The sequence below is a fragment of the Haliotis cracherodii genome, unplaced genomic scaffold (assembly GCF_022045235.1).
Source record: "Haliotis cracherodii isolate W230 unplaced genomic scaffold, xgHalCrac1.p SCAF_12, whole genome shotgun sequence".
Classification (NCBI taxonomy): Eukaryota; Metazoa; Mollusca; class Gastropoda; order Lepetellida; family Haliotidae; genus Haliotis; species Haliotis cracherodii.
This window is the reverse complement of record NW_027266267.1, coordinates 15826821-15850102: the sequence shown is the minus strand read 5'-3', so window position 1 is coordinate 15850102 and position 23282 is coordinate 15826821. Positions and strand designations below refer to the sequence as shown.

Below are 23282 nucleotides of genomic sequence, written 5' to 3'. Positions count from 1 at the left end.
GTGTATCACTGAAAATCAGTGAATGACACTGAATCTTCGCAGGCAGAGAAAGCATGTCTTGCTCTACCAGGAGCAGCCGCCACTCAAACAACTGTCATAAAAAGTATGTTTTTGTATGTCTCCCAGCTCTGTAACCAGCAGTACTCCCACGGCCTGCAAAACAACCGAGCCCAGGCCAGACAACCCACTTAAAGATATCTTGAGCAATCCTGTCACTTCTGATCAAGATATGGAATAAGGATTTGAAATGTAACAAGAATTAATTGAAACATTTTTGATAGTCACAGAGCCAGCAAACAATGCTGACACCATCAGGATAGTGCGAAATACATTAATTCTGTCTACTTGCACATTGGACATTACAAATCCATGGAAGGTTCTGTGGGACGGAATGTTTCCTGAAAGTATATTCGATGTTTGCATGGTTTCATTTGGAGGAACACTCGTCTTTCAACGTGATTTAATCTTGATGGTTGGAGCCTAGCAGCTTCGCACATACTTTTATGAAGAAGGTTTGTGTTTCCAATTATGATTTCAGATAGTCATTGGATGCAAGATTTAGGCACGCTGAAAAGGTAGTCCTATGTAAAAAAGTAGCGAAGTAGGCAAGAAATTGAACATGGTACGCTATGTTATCAATGTTTGGCAGTAAACATTGACTTTTTAACCTTTAATAGCCATTTGACAACAACAATATAAGTGATAACACTGTAGCACTCTCATTGTTATTTGTGTAACAGAATGTAAAAAGTATGTATTTTAACTTATGTATTTTAAATTTAAATAATTGAGTTAAGTATGGTAATAGCTCCTTAAACTAACCTGAACACTCTCTACTAATCCTTAGGTAAAGTACGGGGTATAGTTATGTAAGGTCTTTAGTGATCTAAACATCATCATGATCATTTGCACCAGTGATAAAAGTGGCATTTTCCAGTTATCTCATTCTCATACTAATCACTAATCACCAGCACACAAAGTCAGAAAGTGGGATAACACTTTCTTAGTACAGTAGTAGTAAATGTTAGTAAAGTTAGGTAAAAATTCAAGTTGCTATGTCTTATTTATTAAATGTGGGCAAGGATTAAGCTGAACATCTTCTAAGGGTTTGTTTCCACTTGACTTCAATAAACTAAAAATGAAATGTGTCAATATGATTGAAACTGTTACTGGCAACAGAATATTCACAGTATGATATAACAGTATATTCACTTTGTAAAGAATGATTCTAGAAAATATTGATCTTATTTAAGATTTCCAAGTATTGACATAAACATTCATTAATATATAAATGTATATATACTTACTCAACACAGAGGCAGTGACATCCACTCGTCCAGTATCCGACAGTCCATTCACTTCACAACTGTATGTCCCGGCATAGCTAGATGTCACGTGACTGGCAGGCAGCTGGATGTCCAGGGAGGAGGTGTAGTTACCAACAAACACGCCCTTGTTCTGCCAGGCGTCCAGGAATGTGGCTGTCCGGGGAGTCACTGAACCTGAGACTATGTTCACTGCAGAGTTGCCCTCCAGCCTCCTCCATGTGTACCTAGTAACAACATCCCCTGATGTCACAGTGTAGCTGCATCTCAGTGTCAGAGCCTGCTGGTTGGGTATCCCTGTACCTCCTGACCCCGATACTGTCACTGCTCCCTCAACACCTGGAAATAAACACGTAAACATGGAACATTTTATTGTGCATTTGATGGGAGTACTATTTAGCATTTTCTATGCAAATACTAAATAGCAGTGGCTATAATAGCTTGTTTAGTTTATCCATATACTCATCATTAACAATGTGTTTATGCCATTGTTCAAGGTTATCTGTTCCTATGTTTTGAATTATCCATATTGTCTATCGCTCCATGAAACTTCTCTGTCAAAATGATACCTGTCAATCTAAAAGTCAGATATTTAAATGTTGATCGACAAGATATAAATGACAGCTTCAGGTGATTTGATAGCAAGCATGTTGTTGATATTCATATTAAGTTCAAAGTACCTTTCAGCAGGATGACTGTAAGATAAAGTCTTACAGCAATAGGAAAGGGCACCATTGAGACCTGTATTCTGAAAAGGTAACACAAAACTGATAAGATCCACTTTTGAGCCTGAAATCCGTTTGATATATTCCCATGATTTGATCTGAATTATTACCCAACTCGTATAACGGTCCATTATTTCAGCCTACATGCCACAATGAAATATTTATTTGGAAATGAATGTTTGAAATGACTTTTGATTTGTCAAACACTGATTTCAATCCAATGCTGTCGAGAAAATATAAGAAGAAAGTTGATTAAATTTTAAGGAACTCAAACTCAACAGGCATATTTAGCCTTGCACCTGCAATTTTTATTGATCATGGATAAGTGTTTTCCATGAGTTTGTTAAGCATAAAAAAGAAACTTTGTTATCTGTGGATGACAGCAATATTCAAGAAAACATGTAAGCATGTTTTTGTTCTGCCCAAATTTAGTTTTGGCCTGGAAAAAATATCAGGATTACAAATATAAATTTGCAGTGAAAATATTCCGACCCTGTAGTGAAAAGTTCCAGTTGACAGGAACAAATGTTTGGGTCCGTTTATAAATGACGTTCTTGTATATTGTTAATGTGCAACATGAAAAACATGGAAACTAAAACATACAATCACAATACAAATAAACATAATATAAACGAAAAACAAAAGAATATGATGAAAAAGGAAAGCATGAAACAAATTCCTATACTTAATTAGAGATAAAGACAAATGTGAAAACATGTCAATATGACAAAGGCCAAAACGCAACCAATATCAATGAACTAATATTACAGGAAGGCAATTATAATAGGTATTTAGATAATTAAAGGGAAGTCAAATCACTATGTCATAGAAATAAGAGGGAATGTATACCAGATATTCTGACAAGAATTATGACTCAACATTCTAGAGTAGGTGTCATCCTGGAGTTGATATACAGCCCTGTGAGGTGAGAGCAGCACTAGGCCACGAGGGCAAGGGGGTCTATCAGGTATCATGGTGAGGGTAATAAGGTTAGAAATAACATCCAAGCTACCAGAAATAGAGCAATAATAATAATGATATTTCTTACATTGTTTTAGTGTCTTTAAAATCTGTTTAAAGGCATTTTGGACTAAATGTTGTTATTTTTGTTGTATAGCAAATTACTGTAATTATCATAAAATTATGAGACCTTTTGTTAAACACAGGATGACACTTGTACAATCATTTCTTGAATGGAAGAGGTTTGGGGTTTATTCTAGGTCAAAGGCCCCTCGGGTACTGACATCATACCTCTAGCTCATCCCTAATCATCAGGACCAAAGTATGCGGGTTATACCGTTGTTCAGGTGAAGGTACGCAAAATTACCTTCCAATTACTGTTATATAACATCTCAAAAATACCTTGGACACTGCTGCATAAGAATTCCAAGAAGTGACCATGTTTATGTCAAATGAATAAAACAAAAAGGCAGCCGACAGTGAATACTACGGCTGTCAGGGTGAATTATCCTGAAGACTTAACGAAAAGGAAAACTGTATTACCATGGTAACAGAGATACATGAAAAAACAACACTTTTTTGATGAATCTGGGTTTTTTTCTAAAATATCAACGGAAATGTCAAATAGGAATTTTCACACATAGAGCATTTGTTCCGACCAGAACAAATACATGGCAAGTATTTGTTCCATGCTTAAGATTCATGTATCCTGTTTTTCCAACAACAATGTATTACTATAAGTGGGTGTTATTTTAAACCAACTGCTCCATAATTACTTAAAAATAACTAATACAGTGTGGTTAAAAAGTTATTTGAGAAATCGACTGGTTCAACATTTTTTGTCACTATTTCTTTTACTTGTAACCCAAGAGTGAGTGAGTATGGTTTTACGCCGCTTTTAGCAATATTCCAGCAACATCACGGCGGGGGACACCTGAAATGGGCTTCACACATTGTACCCATGTCGGAAATCGAACCCGGGTCTTCAGCGTGACGAGCGAACGCTTTAACCACTAGGCTACCCGACCGCCCCTGTAACCCAAGAGACTATATAGGCCAAAACCACAGGACCCTGAAGCAGAATAGTGATATTACTGTAACACTGGAGCCATACATATAAATAGAGGTCTATTTATATACTGAACCGGGAAAGAAACGTCACCATGGATAGATATATGAGAAACCTTATTTGTACAAACACTGTAAACATACTTTGAGACATATAATATTAAAAAGATGAAACTTGGCAAAACTGATCATCAAGGTTGAAATTAAAGTCTCAAATGTTCTTTAAGTGAAACACAACACTAGTCTGAGAAAATGACATCACAAGTCAGTATCTCGTGTGTCAGCCATGTGCATTGATGACTGCTGTGCAACGTCGATACATGGAATGGAGGAGGCAGTTGATGAAGGCCATAGGCACTTGAGCCCACACTCTGGGGAAAGACTTTGAATCTCGTCCCACAGGTGCTCAATGGGTTTTAAATCGGGACTGAGGGCAGGCCACTGTATGGTTCTGATGCCATTCTGCTGTAGGAAGTCTCTTGTTGCTCTCGCAGTGTGGGCACGGGCGTTATCATGCTGAAACTCGTGGTTGCGGCGATGTGCCAAATGAGGTATGGCGGGCTCAAGACTTGATCAATGTACCGAGCTGTACCGACACCATTGCCTCTCCCTGGACTGATGTTCTGGCCGACCCTCTGTGCAAGACCAATTCCACCCCACACCATGATGCTCGGACCACCCCACGAGTCTCTCAACAACACAAGCATCCGAATAACGCTCCCCACGGCGTCAAGAGACTCTCTCTCTGGCATCTGCTGTTGAGATACAGTAACAGCTCTCATTTCAGAAGAGGACTCTTGTCCACTGCTGGTGGCGCCAATGCTGGTGCTGTGTTGCCCACTGACGACTGTCCCGGCATTGGCGTGGTGTCAGAATGGGTCCTCGGTGTGGCCTGTGACAGTGGAGGTGTCTGCTCGTCAATCGTCGACGCACGGTGTCCGCACTTATGTATCGCTGGTGTGACCCCATGGTCTGTCAAGCGGTTTCCGCAGCAGTAACAAAGCGATCTTGAAGATGCTGTTGCACAATCTGATGATCCTGTCGTCGCGTTGGTGGTCTGGTACCGTCGGTGGAGCCTGTATATGGTCCTTACGTGGACTTGAAATGCATTGGCTACATGCCGGGGTGTTTGTCCAGCTTGCTGGTGTTGCTGATTTCTTGTCAATCTTGGCATGTGGAAGCAATTCAATAACGAATGAATGTTATCCAATCTGGGTAGATTTTTATAGGGCAAGACATGGGGGAACGCATGTGCATTTCAATTTGCACGGAACACACGTCGGGTTACCATGGACTTTTTATCATCAAATTTCATTTTTCTGGAGAAGGTAATGTTAAATTTTAGAAACTTTGAAAAAAATTACGCAGATATTTAAATGACAACTTTTCATGCAAAGTTACTTGGGGTGACGGAGCACCTTTAGAATACAGTACCACAACTTCTCGTGAGGATGATCTCTGCCGTAGGTCACATGTCTGAAGACAAGCAACCAGTTAATTGTGAGAATCCGCCATACGAGAACCCGCGACCTTCTGATTGTTAGCCTGACAGCTAAACGACTGAGCTATGTCCACACTGTTAAACTTAGTGCAAATTCACCTAGTCATGTCTTGACATTACGGAACTGAACGAAAAGGGTCGAATAGGTGATGGACACACTCGTCCCATTCCGTAATCTACAAGATACCGAGTGGTGGGGAATGAGCCGATATGCCGCGAACTGAAAACGGCTCTAGGCGTCAGACGTCAGACGTCCAACTCGCGAGTATGCATGAATGATATGGTAAATAATAATTCGTCGGGTGATTTTTGTGACAGAAAAGTGTGGTAGGGAACACTGTAAGGATTATGTGGATAATAGTAAGGAACGATGGAGGGATAAGCATGACTAGTGACAACACAACGGTGAGTTCGCTTTTGAATCAGTACTAGAAAAATGTAGCCAGTGAAAGTGGCTTGTGTGAATGTTCCAGGACAGTTTCCAGTAGCCAAAATATTCGACACAAAACCATTTCATCCTTTTTACTCAACGTTTTTGTGTTAAGAATATTAGGAGCCGGTATAAAATCTATAATAGCCACTAAACGAGTACCTAACCCTAATGATCGTGAAGGGATGATTGATCGTAAAGGGGATCCAAGGGTTTAGGATAGACCTCGGGTAATCTAATAGACACTAAACGGGTTCCTAACCCTAATGATCATAAAGGGGGTGATTGATCGTAAAGGGGATCCAAGGGCTAAGGATAGAGAGTTTGGAGTAACCTACCCTAAAACTGGCGAAATTTTTTATGTGTTTAGCGCCAATATAATATCCCCAATAAACTGCATTCTTGTGCATAATAATGAAAATTAATGAACCGAAAAAATAATATGTGTATATTAGTTCCGATTTATAACCATTTTATCCACTTCAAATACAAGAAAAACGAAAAAAAAAAAAAAAAAAAAATAAAAGTGCTTTCGTAAACTAGCATTTGCTCTAAAATGCGCCGTAGCAGGCTATAATTAGTAAACAAATACTCAAAACTCTAAACACCGCAGGGCGTGTTCAATGACATTGCGTGCAGAGATGATAGATCACTGGGAGGAGCTTATGCACACTTGATGACCCCTGACGTCACTGGGCATTGTTTCGCCGGTGTGCCTGGCAACAAAATACTACAAATTACGTCATATGGTATGATCAGGTGTTTGAAAAGTTTGTGGTACTGTATTCTATAGGTAGGCCGGGGTGACGTTTCTTTTGCGGTTAAGTATGTATATGGGTCCAGTGTTTCCGTTATATCACTATCCTGCTGAAGGGGCTTGTGGCCGAAACCAAGGGACGCACCTCGTGGCTTGTTGGAGACCTTCCTCGCGAGACTGTGTTGTAATGTTTTAATCAGCCGATGGACTGTGTCACAAGACATAGTAGCGCTGACTATGCTTGCTTTGTTTTATATTCTGCGCTCCATCAAGCTCCTCACAGTGATAGCCCGTTCGCGGAGCTCTCTATACTACTGCTGCCACCAGTCAAAACTCCCCACTGTGATAGGTGGCCACAACCATGCCTGGAGTTGAACTCGCAACCGGCGGGCCATTATGGCCATTTCTATTTCATTAACACTATCATGTAATTGAATGTAAGGGAGAAGTTGGTTGATTTTCCGTTGGTCTGCAATCTCGAACCAATCTGATTAGACAGACAACAAAGTAAATTCATCTGGAAAACATGGACTGCCGTCAACCTTTTCAAAATGAACTATGATGGCATTCACAAAGAAATAAAGGAAAGAATGCATTACACCGGATACCTTCCGCCATCTTTTATTGTGCTCACAAAATGTGCGAAATAAACAAAAGTTTGAACTAGATCTACTGTATGCTACTACATTAAGGGTAGTAGGGCACATTTCAAGAGTCTTGTAATGGCCGCGCCCACACTGATGGCAGCGATGTTACCGAGAGTGTAACGAAGGTGTCACGCGCTGGGAAGGAGCTTGGCGCTCCATGACCTAAGGGACACAACTCTCATGCCTCGTTACTCAAAGCATACCGCTAAATACTTATGTGTTATCGTGTGAATACAACATGTGCGAGATTCGAAGATTCACACGCGAGGGTTTCGTGAATTGATTTATCAGCTGTCCAACCCTTTACATTGAGTTATGTTAGATTTCTTGATGTGTTAAAGGTGGTTTATAAAACAAATGTAACTATTTGTATACGCTGACATTCTTGCGAGTTAACGAACGGAACCATCCCATTGTTCTATCGTACAAAAAGAAAAAGGCGGCCTGCCTGCGAGAAATTCACAATGTATCCATTTTCCACTTCACGTTATGTTGCAGGGCATCCCACAGATGACATCGTTACTTTGTCAACTTGCTGACGGGGTTAACCTCTTTGGTCATGTGGACAAGATGTCCAACCTCGGATCAGGTCCGTGGTTCGAATTCCATCACGGGACTCGGAAATTTTATGGCCGCTACATTGGCGTCCAGCATGGGGTTGAGATATTAAATTTGAGTTAATTAAGCCTCCATTAAATATGAAACAAAGTCCTTATTTACCGGAGTTAATCGGAAGATTTATTGTTTCTTTGTAGTGGCATAGCTTTTCTCGTCATTTATTTGGATATTATGTAAAGAACGTCCATCAGAAAGAATGTATAAAGTTTCTTTTCATCTTTTCGAGACCAAAGATCATCAGCGCATATTTTCTATCATTTCATAAACGTGGTCGCCCTGTTGCAAGCTTCTGTTAGCGGAGAACGTAGGGCATGCACATTTTGGTGAAAATACATTGTTTTTTTAGATCTATGTACTGACAATAGTATCTACACATATGAACAAGCTTTGGCGAATATTATGTTCCAGCTCTTGAAGAAACATTAACACCATCTTTGTGACGGAAATGACGTTAAATAAGTAATTACGAACATATTTTTTTCCTCTAGCATTCAGCGGCACACGGGGTAAGCGAGGACTGACTGCAGGTGTCTATGCACGTCCTCACGTTACACGTGTGGTCACAGACTTCAGTGGACAACAGAACATCCCATACTCATTGACCCGCTGTTTCGCCAGATCTGCCGCCAATCAAACATGTGTGTGATGAAATGAAACATCGTTTACATGTACTTCCACACCAACTTGTGACATTGATTCAGCTGAGAAAGGCTTTGGTCAATATCTGGAAGGCTTCCAAGGCTTCCTTAACCATCTTGTGTCGTCAGTGAGACGCCGTTGTCAAAGTTGTTTCACTGCTAATAGTGGTCATACCCCACACGGACTTGTGAACTGACAATTGACTCCACGACACTTTCAGCCTGAGATGGTGTTTGAGGACATGTGTTGACACTGTCATGATGAATTCATGTTATTTATGGATATCAATATATTGTTCTGTTGCAAAATCTTTTTGTTGTTTACGTTTATTTAACACGTCCTATGATAGCTAGTGATGCACAGTAACTATCTAAAGCGAGTATACATTTGAAGGAGGAAAAGAACTGTTCAGTTTCCCGAACATTATGGTATTTGTAACAGTATTTCTTTTTTCGGTTACTGGGGGAACAAAACTGCCGAAGCTAGTGCCTTGCAAGATCATAACGTATTTGAATCATGGCTCGCCTTTGTGCATAAACATAAATATTACATCTGGTTATTCCCTGATCTGTTATACGCTAACTATATATACTAACGGAAAAAGACAAGAACCATATTCGGTTGGTGTATCTACGAACCGTACGCATCCGACGTCCAGCGATACGCCCAATTTTGCTTCCACGTCACCGTCAGGCAACAATAGATTGGTGTAGACAGCATCTGAGGCTCAGAAGACAAGACTGGGACATTATACTGTCAACAGATTTTTCCAGGGTTCACGTGGACAGCTCTGATTGTCGTGCAAGGGGGTACTAGAGTCCTGGAGTATGTTTGCGTTACTTTGCACCATCAGTTTGGGTAATGGTATGGGGTGGCATCACAACCCATGGAAGAACACATCATCGTTAAATGGAAATTTGAATTGTCACCCGGACCACATCACTCGAGATCATGTTCTACCCTTTGTGTAAATACAGGGACGTGACGTCACCTGCAGCAGGAAAATCTCTGCCCACACGTGACACGTGTTGTAAAAGACATTTAAAAGCATCATAGCTTTGCTGTACTGCCATGACCGGCTGTTTCTTCAGACCTCTCCCCCATAGAGCATGTCTGGGATGAAATGGAACTGATATTGACATTGTTAATTGAGTTGTCACACCATCGCTCTTTTAGGGCTCGTTGCTCTTTCTCCTGTTGCCGGGTATAGGTTTTGTCAATGATTATTTTAATGGTAAAACAGATTAGACGAACGACTAAATATGTTGGTATTTTCAAAAACATAACATTTACACCACTTTTTATATAACAGTTACTTTTTTAGGATAGTTAGGATATCTTCACATATTTCTCATTGCTTTACACTATGGTTATTGTATTACACATAAACATGTGTTGACTATAAACATATAAAGTATCTAAGAGACTAACAAGAGATACAATAAAAAAGATGATATCCTGCATTTCGAACTGTATACAGAACATCAGAGTGTTATTTCTGGTCAAGTGTCTGGGGGTGAGAGTGATGTGGGTTAGACGCCGCTTTGAGCAATGTTCCTCTTATATCACGGCGAGATAACTTAATTTGGGAATAGAGCCCGAAGCGATGCAGGTCTCAGACGCTTACCACTTTGGTGAAACCCACGAGCACGGGCATTGTGCCATCTTTCCGAGGCAAGGGAGTTAACTGACTTTAAAAGACTTCTAAACTGTATCTGTTCGTGTGCTTCCGCGAGAGTATAACAAGTCACATAAACACTACACAACAGCGATGTACACGCCATATCACCTTGTTCGTGTATTACTGACAGCAGCAACCCGTAAAGGTCCTGTGTTATAATAGATCTCCAGAAACCATGCTTACCGTAAAAGGCAACTAAAACACTATGCTTGTCGTAAGAGGCGACTAACGGGATCGAGTGGTCAGGCTCGCTGACTTGGTTGATGCATGTCATCGTATCCCAAATGCGTGGATCGATGCTCATGATGTCAATCACTGGATTGTCTGGTCTAGATTCGAATATTCACAGACCACCGTCATATAGCTGGAATATATTGCTGAGGACGGCATTAAACAATAAACAAACAAACAAAACAGACAGCAGCAGAATCGAATTCGTGTATCTTTAATGCCATTAGTAAATAAAGATCTGTAAAGAAGTATAGGTAAATACGTAGAGTGTTGTTAAACTATTGGGTTTATAAAATATTTCAGGCATATGTCTAACAAAGCAACTCAATAGCCTCCATATAATGATGATAAATTGAAGTTGCTCTCAGTGGTTAAGGAGTTAAAGCTTGGGCTAGAAGCGGAGCAAAGTGGATCGGTGTATTGGGCATGATGACAAAATCCTCAAGTGTTTAAATAAAACTAACTATCTTAAGAATATCCCCTAAGTTGCAGTCAGATTTGTCCCCCATTCCTGCGAAGCAAATCATGGGTAACCTAAAAGAATGTTCTACATTCGGCGTGATCCGGAATGGGACGATTTGGTAACGAATGACCAACTCCGGGCTAACATTTACTCTATGAAATCATACACACATGCACAAAAGTTAAGCGCCACCATATTCATAGTCTCTTGATTTCACGTGTGGGAATCAGAAATACGAAATATGATGATGTATGACTGAATTAGGCTTCCATAGTTTCATGAACCCAAATTCGCCAGATACCACAAAGAAAGCGTGCTTTACGTGTTGCTGCAGTTCCCCTACCCTATAAATTCAAGTTTCAGACACGTGGTTGCATTTTGCTCCTGTGTGAGATTCCCCTTCCAATGGAGGTTGAAAATCAGCCATGGGTGAGGAGAAAGTTAACGAACGCTGAAAGATGGCAAGTGATGGGCATGAAAAATGCTGGCATGTCATGCAGGGCTATTGCAAGACAAATGGGTCGTTATCACAGTGTTATCACTCGTTTGATTGTCAAACATGGTCAAACCAATGATGTCAATGACAGGCATAGGTCTGGTAGGCCAAGAAAGACCTCTAACAGAGAGGATAGACGTCTTTTCAGGATACTCAGACGAAATCCATTTGCCACTTCAACAGATTTAAGACTGCAGTGGATTACCCATCAGATACTCTCGACGATGACCGTAAGGCGTCGCCTCAGAGCGGCTGGTTATAACGCCAGAAGACCAGTAAAACGTCCTCAACTGACTGAGAGACACATGCGGAACCGTCTGATATGGTGTCGTGCCCGTAGTCGATGAAACTTGGCCAACTTGGAGAAGGATCCATTGGTCTGACGAGTGTCGAATGCTGCTACGAACTGTTGATGGTCGAATACGTTTTTGGAGGCAACGTAACATTCGTTTTGCACCAAGGAACATCCAGAAGACCTTAGCATGTGGCGGGGGGTCTGTCATGATATGGGGTTGTGTTTCCTTCGGCTGCAAACTTCCGCTGGTGACAATTCGTGGAAACCTGAATGGCCAATACCAAGATGCCGTTCTTCGTCCAGTGGTAGTCCCTCATTTTGACAACCATCCTCTTCAGACAAGACCTGTTTACATGGACGACAATGCTAGACCACACATATATCGGGCAGTTTTGGCTTATTTGCGTCAAGAAGCTATTGCCACTCTTCCTTGGCCGGCCTGTAGTCCGGCTCTTAATCCGATTGAGCATCTCTGGGACATTCTTGGCTGGAAAATCAGACATCGTGATATCCCAGTTCAAAATCTCGCTGGACATGAAGCCGCACTTCATGAAGAATGGATCCGTTTGCCTCAGAGAAGCATTCAACGACTTGTAATGAGTATGAGGCGTAGGGTTGAAGCTGTGGTCAATGTCCGTGTTTCATACACACGTTACTGACGTTTCTGTCTTGCAATAGACTCTGCACTCCCTAGGGTGTCTATATGACACCTGATATGGTATGCTGATATCATGACAGTTACATGACAAAAAAAGTTTTTCAATGTTTTCTAATCCTTCAATTTCTGGTCTTCCGTAAAATTCCTTTCTGCTCATATTCTTTTGGAACACAAGATAAACTTGCTTTGGGACAACTTTTGCATCACATGAGGTTTACATATACGGCTTATAACAATCGTACATCTCGTTATAATAGTCATCATTAAGTGCCAAAAGTAACAGCTCACAAATATGATGGGTGGCGCTTAACTTTTGTGCATGTGTATATATTACACAATACCCTTCTCGACTCTAAAATATTACAAATAATTTTCCCGATGCTGATTTCATAGGTATAGAGCTAGCTACAGCTGGCTAAGACTTACGTTTGTATAAGATAAATATATGCTAGGACTGGTGCAGGACTAGGCTTAGTCGAGTGTAATCCTCTACGTGTAATACTATAACAGTGCGAAAATCATTATATTTTTCTTCAAGTTTTATCAAAATCAAATATATTCTACTACTTTAAGTTTCACATTCCCAAGCCAGTAAACGCTACATAGTTTACAGGACTACGTAACGCTTGGAGATGCAAGCTGTCAAAATCAGTCAAACGAGCTGGCAGATGCTTATCAGCTAGCGCTATTGAAATTCTAGACCCGGCTGACCAGATTCAGACACAGCTGACCAGCCAATAAACAATTAACTAAGTAAGTCAGCACATCAAAACTTGCATAATTTGACCAACATGTGAGAAACCATTGTTATCAATTGAAATTCTAGACCCGGCTGACCAGTTTCAAACACAGCCGACCAGCCAATAAACAATTAACTAAGCAAGTCAGCACATCAAAACCATATGTTGGAAACCATTGTTATCAATTCCAAACTGGACAGATGGGTAGTGACATGCTTTCAAACGTGGACTGGAGGTCTCGGGTATAAATGCAGGGATATCTTGGCATACAGTCATTCCTGCATTTCGCCTGAGAACCTCTCTGTCTGTTTTTGAAGGTAAGTTACTTTTACTTATTACTTTGCCATTTTTGTTAAACTTGCTGTAAATAATTCTAACTTTGTTACTCTGCTGGAACAATGAACTTATGTTACAGTTAATCAAAAAGTATTGTTCGAAATCTACGATTTGGCTGCTATATATTAATTTCATGCAGTTCAACTAGATAGCAAATACTATACTGAATAATAGAGCGTCTCGGGCGTTAGTATTCTTGTCGTTTAAGTATCAATCTAACATATTACGCCATTTTAGTTATGGAAGTCGTGGATGCTTATTAAACATTATGTTCAACGTGTATTACGTTTCTGTATCAAGTGACTTGGTGGTCAACGTGTTCTATTATCTGCATTTATATTTTTGTCATGTTATTCGTCTCACTGTTTGTATTTTTTCGCGGGAAACATCTCATGTTTCAATATAATGAGTAGCATAGCATCGGCAGCTAAATGTATGTATTTAAAGATAACCAGTCTGTGACTGTATATGTCTAGAACACAATACACGAAAAGTAACACTGTTTCTGTAGCTAAATACGCACAGACTCGACAATGTCTTAACTATTTATCACATAAGTGCATCCGCATCGTGAAGCGCCGGTAGATTTTGTGTTTCATATCGTAGAATAGTCTATAAAGATACAGTCACAAATGTAATATTTGGGATAACACTTTCTTAGTAAAGTACAGATTCTAGTACTTTTTTGGGTTGAGTCCCGTCCGGGAGGCACCTGATCGCCAGCACACAAAGTCAGCGATCTAACCCAGTCCACCGAGACTTCCCGAAGTCCGACGACTGCCGTTGTCTAGATCACGTACTTTGAGTACCCCCCCCTGACAAGCGTAAATTGGCACGGCTCCCATGGCCGAAAGCTATGAATACACAATGCCATTTAGAAAGTGGTCAAATGTAACAAATGTTATTTTTGGGATAACACTTTCTTTCATTTTTGTGGACTCAACCCAAAAAAGTACTAGAATCTGTACTTTACTAAGAAAGTGTTATCCCAAATATAACATTTGTTACATTTGACCACTTTCTAAATGGCATTGTGTATTCATATAAAGATACAGGCAATTCAGTGGCAGTCTCGTAGATAAGAGTTACAATACAATATCCAGCATTTCTTTTATAAACGTTTTCTCATGTTATAAGTTATTTACTTATAACTGGTAAACGTCAGAAGTTTTTGATGAGTGTAAAAATGTTTAATCATCATTATCTTGAAGTAAGTATCGGCAGTTGCCTCGTTATAGTAAAGGCTACGGTTCGACGCACGCTCGGCCGTCAGCCATTGTTCCCGTGGTGCACGCGACGCCCGGCAGTTACCCTGGTTAAAACAACTATGTAATCATTGTCATATTTTCAACAAGGCAAGAGTAATGTACTTTACTTATTTATCAATTACATTCAATTCTGAGGTAATTAAGTTAAGAATATTCGGAATGAATTATCAAGTGAAAGTATTTTACTATACTGTAATGAGGAACTCATTGTACAAGAAGAGTATTATAAGATCATCCTTATGTCCATATTTTAGCTGAATTTATGAATGATGTACGCTATGAACATGATTGACATTCACTGAGCACAATGTTGTAAGAGACCATGGCGTTTATAACATGGTATCTTAATGAGTCCACTTTTATGTAACTTATTATCATTTCTTAACTATTGATTTCAATCCTAATGCTTTACTAGTTAATTGCTCATCATGATGTCTTAACTATGAAAAAGAATACTGAGATGCTGTTAAATGTCTGTTGTTGCCTTTTGACGTCATATATAATAAAGATTCCTGCATTTCGCCTGAGAAACCTCTCTGTCTGTTTTTGAAGGCGTGGAGATCCCGGAGTTAATTCCCTGTAACAATTCTAGGCATAAACGGTCCCTTAAAACGGACGGTTTCAATACGAAAAGATGCAAGTATCATATCTATCATAGACAAAGGATCGTTTGTTGTTTTTTGTTTTGTACTTGTCTCTCTAAAGTCTGTGCGTGTGCGTGTGCGTGCGTGCGTGCTTGCGTGCGTGCGTATTTCTCACCTTTGTGCCACGCCTGATCCTCGTTTCAATGTGTTTTCCTCTACACCAGGTGTAGTCGGGCCAGACCTCACGTGTAGTTCACTTCCTGCTTGGCGACCGGTAAATGTAGGGCACACTCGTGTAACAGCCTCTTTTAATACGTAACGTCACATGTAAGTTAACTTCACATGGGGTGAATCCACATGTGGATATAAGTATACACCCGTCGATAGATATCAGACGTGTCTCATCACGTAACTAAATAAGCTAGCCATTGTTTAAATTCAGTTTATTTGACAATATTAACTGAACATATGATTGGTTTAATTTACCGACTGATTCCTCTATTAAGGGGTCGATAGTTAACTGTAGGGGTGGATCAGAGGAAATCAGGGAAGGGTCAACAAAAATGTACAGTCTCTAGAGAAGGATCATAAAAAAAATACATACATATATTTGGGGAGGGTCACGAACCAAAAATGTACAAGGACATGGGATGATCATCCAAACATATGCGCATTAGTCTAAAGTCTCTGCGCGAGATCCGTCCCTAAGTTCAACTATTTCCCGAATTGTGATTTATTGTTCTTTGTTTGCTTAACTGTCACAAACATGACTAATACAAGCAACTACACACACGTGCATGCACGTGGCTATATATATAAGAGCATTAAACTTGAACACGGCGTTAGACCCCATTTCACCTCACCTCACCTCACCATATAGCATACTGAACCCTTTGTATCATTTATATATGTAATGGTAAGCTGTAGAGTAAAGAGTATGTGACATTTCATACACTTCATATACCAAGGGAAGCAACTCTTGACACCTTAACCATCACTATGATCTGTGGCCCATGTTGGCCCTTAATCGCTTCTACGTCCTCTACTCAAGTTGGTTTTTGATGCCGCTATTCAAATTCCGCTACTTTTATGCTCAAGCGAACAATAACGTAAACTATATATTTGATCATGAAAACTGCCAAATAGTAACAATAGCGCCTTAAAAATAATCAAATCTGTTGCTGTACCAATATAACCTTTGTTAAACATATTCTATTAAAGCTAAGCATTGTTATATATCAAAAATGTCTTTAAAAGGAATGATCCAACGAATTAGGACTAAAAATATGTTTTCAACTTTTGTTGAAGATGTCATACATAGGATACGTTTGCCTGAGATGATATGAGATTGACACAGTAGGCCAGAAGCACCCCATACTGGTTGGAAATCTCCCATTATGATATACAGTGTAATATGACTGAGGCAATGCACAAGAAAGACCGACACCCATGGAAACACGTATTATATACATGACAAAACTCAGGTAAGAAAGAAGGTTTTCTGATCATGTAACCTACAAATAACAACCAGTGATTAGGAACATATCTAGTTAGGCCAGTGCCATCAATAAAACACAATTCAAGTTAACCATACATGTACTAACATTTAATATTTATCTCAGGAAACAAATTACATCAACAAACCCTCTATAACAACTACAGTCTAATGTAGGGGATGTATTTTCTTGACAATTGCTAGATTAAACAGTGTTGTGTGATTATACTGTAACTTAAACGGGGAATACCACTCTCATTGATGACATACAATCACAGAAACACGTGCATGCAAACAAGTTCAGTAATCATAAATGCCTCACCTCGAATCAGTGACATCACGTCCTCAAAGTGGTAAATGTCTAAGACCAGTTTACTTCGGGCTTTCCTCCCTCATGAAAATGACTCAGAGTGATTTAACAGAAATATTGTTCAACGCGCAGTTAAGCCCAGATCAATCACACATAATGGTACTGTATGTGTTTTGCGTCAGACACGGTGTTTAAACAATCTCGGCCAGTTAATAACACTAGACAGATATGTAAAAAGTTATGTCTAAGTTTATATTAACGGAAAATTATTCGTGATTCTGATTTTATCTGGAGATTAGATTGTAATAACCAAGTCTCTTGTGCTCTTAATTCTTTATTCTGGTTTTATTTCATTCTTTCTTATCTATTTTCTTTTTGCTCTTTTGCACATACAGATTGACTGAAACAGACGAGAAGCTGTCTCAGTGCTTAACAAAAACAAACAATTAAATGTCTATACATATTAAACAATAATTAACTTCAAGAGAACTAGGCTCACATATGAACATCATGGGCAAGTAAGGCAAGGTCAGCTTTTACAGAACTAACACACACAGGGTGAAACAATTATCAGTTCTAACACTAGAGAATTACTAAAAGTTTAGCATTATATATGTAATGTTACATTGCATTTACATGAATTTTTTTAGGCTTGGTGTGAAATTGTGAAACTGGCTTACCATTGTTTTAGACTCCAGAGCATTTACCCTCTACCCCCCCCCCCCCCCCCCCCCCCCCCCCCCCCTATATATTTAGAAGGGTAGTGGCTTAAGACCAGTTAATTCAAATTTTAGAACTTAAAACGGAATGGAAATTGCAAAGAAACGAAAAATGAATATACCCTTTTAGAAGCTAAATGAAAACGATGAAATTGTGACCACTACACACCGGCCCCCTAATTGTAGAATGTAAGTGAAATAATTACTAAAATTGGTACCTTAGGGGCAAAATATATCTTTCTTATGAATTAAACTGAGATAAATCACTTTGTCAACATACCATACAAACAAACATCATGGATTAAACTAAAATGTAACACTGTCTCAATCAGATACAGCTAATGTTCTTTAGTCTCTTTTGATGTTGTTTTGTAATATTTCACATTACACAGTTCACTTTCAGTCACTATTAATCAGAATAACACACAGTTTGTCGATCGGTCGCAATAGTTCAGAAGTAGCGGTTTTAACTTTCACAGTTCTCACTAAATCTCTTCTGTCTCTAAACACTTCAATAACACGACCAAGTGTCCATGCATTGCGCGGCGTATTGTCTATGACAAGTACAATATTTCCAACTTGAAGGTTTTTCTTGCTGGAGTTCCATTTTTGTCTTTCCTGCAATAAGGGAAGATATTCTCTACTCCATCTTTTCCAGAAAACATCTTCTAGATATTGTACCTGTCTTCACCAACGCTTGCAGTACACGTCATCCTTGGAAAATGTCCCGGGGGCATCATCTCTCCTGATCTCAAATAAAAGTTAGGTGTTAGAGGTGTTAGATCATTTGGACTACAAGGTACATCTGTAAGGGGCCTTCCATTGACAATGGCTTCGATTTCACAGAGATTCATCATCCAACTTCAATACCTGTTCATGCATAAGTGAGTACATTATTGTCCGAACAGTGCGTACCATCCTTTCCCAAACGCCACCATAGTGTGAAGCCGATGGAGGGTTGAAGCGCCATTCAATCCCTTCATTTACCAATGTTGAACTTAACTTGGATTGATTGAAGCTGGAGAGTGCTTCACGAAGCTCCCGTTTACTTCAAACTAACTTGGTGCCATTGTCAGATCGGATAATCTTTGGTGGACCACGCCTGGCAATAAACCGTCTGATGGTATTTATGCATGAGTCAGTGTCCAAAGAGCTAGCTACTTCAAGATGAATAGCCCGAATAGCCATACAGGTGAAAAGTACACCATATCTTTTGACATAGCTTCTTCCACGTTTTACTTGAAATGGATCAAAGTAGTCGATACCAACATTGGAGAAAGGGGGCGTATCTGACTTCAGGCGATCCTCTGGAAGATCTGCCATTTTTTGTTGACCAGCTGGCGCTTGATATCTACGACAAATGACACATTTAGCAAGCTGTGATTTGATAATAGATCTGGCTCCGATTATCCAGAATTTCTTTCTCAGATGGGCCAAAATGGCATTCTTTCCAAGGTGTCCAACTGCCTTATGAGCATCATTCACTAGAAGATTAGACAACTGACAGTTCTTTGGCAAAACTAATGGATGCTTTGATTCATAGTTGATTTTGGATTTCTCGAGGCGTCCGCCAACTCGGAATACATCATTATGAAGAAATGGATCAAGCTTGTATAAAGCACTGGCCTTTCTTACTGTCTTATCAGAGAGTGAAAGACTCTTTTCACTTAAGATTTCAAGGTCCTTTGGGAAGTGTTTATTCTGACAGTTTTTAATAAGTACTATTTTAGCATGCTGAAGCACATCAGTTGACATCTGGTGATTCTCAAAGTCACCTTTTTTTCATCTTTGTGATGAGAAATATTCTGTCGAAGCTTTCTCACAAACAGAATGAACCATCCAACTGCCCTTTTCAGCTTTCTCCAGCTAGAATAGTGGTTTATTAATCTGTCGAAAATGTCATTGTCTAAATGTACTGTAGCATAGTTCACAGACTGTGTCACTTCCGGATCTTTCTCCAAAGAAGTACTTGGCATGGTTTCCAGTTGAGGCCAATGAATTTCAGACTGCCAAAGAAAGCTTGGTCCTTCGAACCAAAAGTTCATCTGCCTTTGATTGCAAACAATTACACCCATTGATGCATAGTCTGCAGGATTTGATTTTGTGTCAACAAATCTCCACTGATCTACAGCCGTAGCTTCCCGTATTACAGCAATGCGGTTGTCCACAAATGTTTGAAAACGTGATGTGGCGTTTGCGATGTATCTCAAGACAGACGTACTGTCTGTCCAAAATACGGTATCACTTAAGCGGTACTGAATCTCTTGAGTGATCACTCCAGACAGTCGTACAGCTGCTGTTAGTTCCATTCTAGGTATGGTTATCTTCAATGGGGCAACTCTAGACTTTGCCATAACCAAGACGCAATGCACCTCATTACGTTCATTCAAGAGACGGAGATAAGCTACTACTCCACAACCAACATCACTGCCATCCGAGAACAGATGTAGCTGGCATGATCCAACCTTGCCAAAGTCTTTTGGCTTGTAAGATCAAGTCTAGGTTAGTTCTCTTGCCACTGCTGCCACTTTCTTTGTGAAACAGCATCTATTTCTTGATCCCATCCATATTGTTTCATCTGAAGACACTTCAGTAATTGCTTGGCTTGGAGCACAAATGGAGCTATGAAGCCCAAAGGGTCATATATGCTACTAACAATGGATAGGATACCTCGTTTCGTGTTTGGTTTAGGTTTACTTTGGATTTGGAATCCAAGAGTGTCAGATTCTACAAACCAAATCACTCCCAAAGCTCTTTCACTTGGGAGACTTTCACAGTCAAGGTTCAGTTGTATCACATCTTTCGCCCTTTCTTCTGATGGAATTGCTTTCATCACAGTGTGGCTATTGCTTATCCACTTTGTAAGTTTAAATCCACTTCTGTGGCATAAGTCTGTGACTTCTTTGATGACACAAATAGCCTGTGTTTCATCCGGAACAGAAGCAAGACAATCATCCACATAAAAGTGGTCCTTTATCATGTCTGTGATGTGAGGATCATACTCATTTTGATGATCTTTCGCTGCTTGCTGCAGGGCAAAGGTAGCACAGCTTGAAGACGATACAGCTCCAAAAAGGTGGACAAGCATTCTGTGCAATTGTGGCTCCTGTGTATAATCACCATCTGGCCACCAGTAGAATCTCAAAAAGTCACAGTCCTTTCTTGGCACTCTCACTTGATAATACCAAGCTTGTATATCTCCCATCACAGCAATGATTTCTTGGCGAAATCTCATCAGTATTCCAATTAAGTTGCTGGTGAGGTTCGGACCTTGCAGTAACAAACTAATCAGAGAAACACCCTGGTAGCTAGCTGTGCAATTGAAGACCACTCTAATCTTCTCAGGTTTACATGGGTGGTATACTCCATGATGTGGGATGTACCACACCTTGCCTGGGAGACCTTGAATTTCACTGACTGGTACTTTCTCAGCGTACACTTTGTCAAGTATATCTTTAATGAAAACCTTGTAATCTTCATGGAAATTCTTGTGTTTGGTTAACTTCTTCTTCAGACTATGTTGCCTTTGCAATGCTTGTTTCGAGTTGTCAGGCATTACATCATCTTTTTTTAATGACAACTTTATTTCATAGTGATGTTCTTGCTTGTTAATGGACTTTGATACCACACTGATGAACACTTTATCTTCTTGTGACATTTCTTTTTTGTCATCAATGTTTCTCTCTTGAAAATCAAAGTTCATACTTTCTTTCACCATCATGTCAAGATCATTCACTTCTTCTGCTTTCTTGATCAAAGCAATCTCAGTTCTCATAGATGGAAAACTACTTCCTTCTTCTGTCCTTTGTATTCGCATGACATTCCATAGAACCCAACCCAGTTGAGTTCTTGAGGCATGTGGACTACCTTGAGGACCAGTTCGAATCTCGATTGGAGAATAGGCATCTGGTACATTGGCTCCAATCAAAAGTTCGACCTTGGCATCAATTTCTGGCACTTTGATGTCAGATAGATGAGGCCAATGTGATGCATCCAAGGACTTAGGTATGTACTTGTTGGATACTGGTATATGCTCCCTAGAGTATATGGTTGGTAAGGATACGGCATTCTTCAACTCAAGATCGTATGCTTGGAGGCCATTTACTGCTTGAACTACAGATGTGTGCGGCTGTTCCATTGTGTCAATGGTGATTTCCATCTTCTTCCCACTACATCCAAGCCGGTTGATCAGGGTTTCTGAGCAGAACGACACAGTGCTCCCTGGATCCAAAAAAGCATAAGTTGACTCAACTGTAATGCCATTTCTACAGGCTATTTTAACAGGTATGATAGCAAGAGTAGTTTCAAAGTTACTGGCCTCCTTATAGGTACCAAGAATGTTGGAGAGTCCAACACAGGCACTGATGACTTTCACGTCTGTATTCCGGTCAACATGAAGAATGGACATTCATAAAAAATCGCCAGACGTCATTCATTTTGCAACTACAAGGCAGAACTGAAGCATTCTCAAGAGAGCGAGAGAAATTTACAAACACTTCATTAAACCAAACGTGTGTCGTACAAGGTTGACCTTGTTTTATTCGTTTCGATTGGATAACCGTGACCGTGGCAAAAAGCATTGCATGGGATGACTGACCTCAGGAACTGGGCGATACCAATGTCATCGGACAGAACAACATTTGACAACAAATAAAGAAGATATTGGTGAGTTGTGATTGAAATTTACTGACAAATCATGGTAACACAGGTACTGTTTTTGACTTTAGACAATACCTAAAAAAAAGTATGGAGCTGCCGGAGTAAGTAAACGAGTTACGTTTGATGTTTCATGTGAAAATGTTCTTTAAAGTCTCTACTTGACATGACACGTGAAACAGATCAGTAGCGGGTATAACCGCCAGGTGCCCGGATGACACAGTCCACTCTACGTCCCATGCCTCCAGTCAGACGTTGGATCTGTTGATGGGTCAACAACAACCACTCTTGATGTAATGCTGCTTCCAATTGGCATAAATCTTGTACATGAGGATCTTGGGCCTGTATGCGCGGCCCCAGAATATCCCAAACATGTTCAAGGGGGTTCAAATCTGGGCTCATTGCTGGCCAGGGTAGAGTCGTTATTGCATTGGCCCTCATGTAATCCACGACTGCATGCGTACGATGAGGCCTAGCATTGTCATCCATGTACTGAGGCCTAGTAGCAAGAGGGTGGTTGTCAAAGTGAGGAACAACGACTGGCCTCAAAACGTCCCGGATGTACTGAGCCCCTGTTAGGTTGCCTCTTATGGTGACCAAATCCAACCTGCAGTCATGAGAGATACACCCCCCAACTATGACCGAGCCCCTGCCGTATGCAACAGTCGGTTTAACGTTCC

The 23282-nt window shown here is 40.1% G+C and overlaps 1 protein-coding gene and 1 long non-coding RNA gene across 2 annotated transcripts; both read right to left on the bottom strand.

Moving 5' to 3' along the window:
- Positions 1-1544: 1544 nt before the first annotated feature.
- Positions 1545-15668, bottom strand: LOC139457591 (uncharacterized). The gene is made up of 3 exons (XR_011652606.1): positions 15598-15668; positions 2006-2073; positions 1545-1664 (listed from the first exon to the last, which is right to left on the bottom strand). It is a non-coding gene; the product is annotated as an uncharacterized lncRNA (long non-coding RNA).
- Positions 15669-20449: 4781 nt separating this feature from the next.
- LOC139457087 (uncharacterized) lies at positions 20450-22354 on the bottom strand. Its single transcript, XM_071238529.1, has one exon. It carries the CDS (start codon positions 22352-22354, stop codon positions 20450-20452), a length of 1905 nt encoding a protein of 634 aa, XP_071094630.1.
- Between the last annotated feature and the right edge of the window lie 928 nt (positions 22355-23282).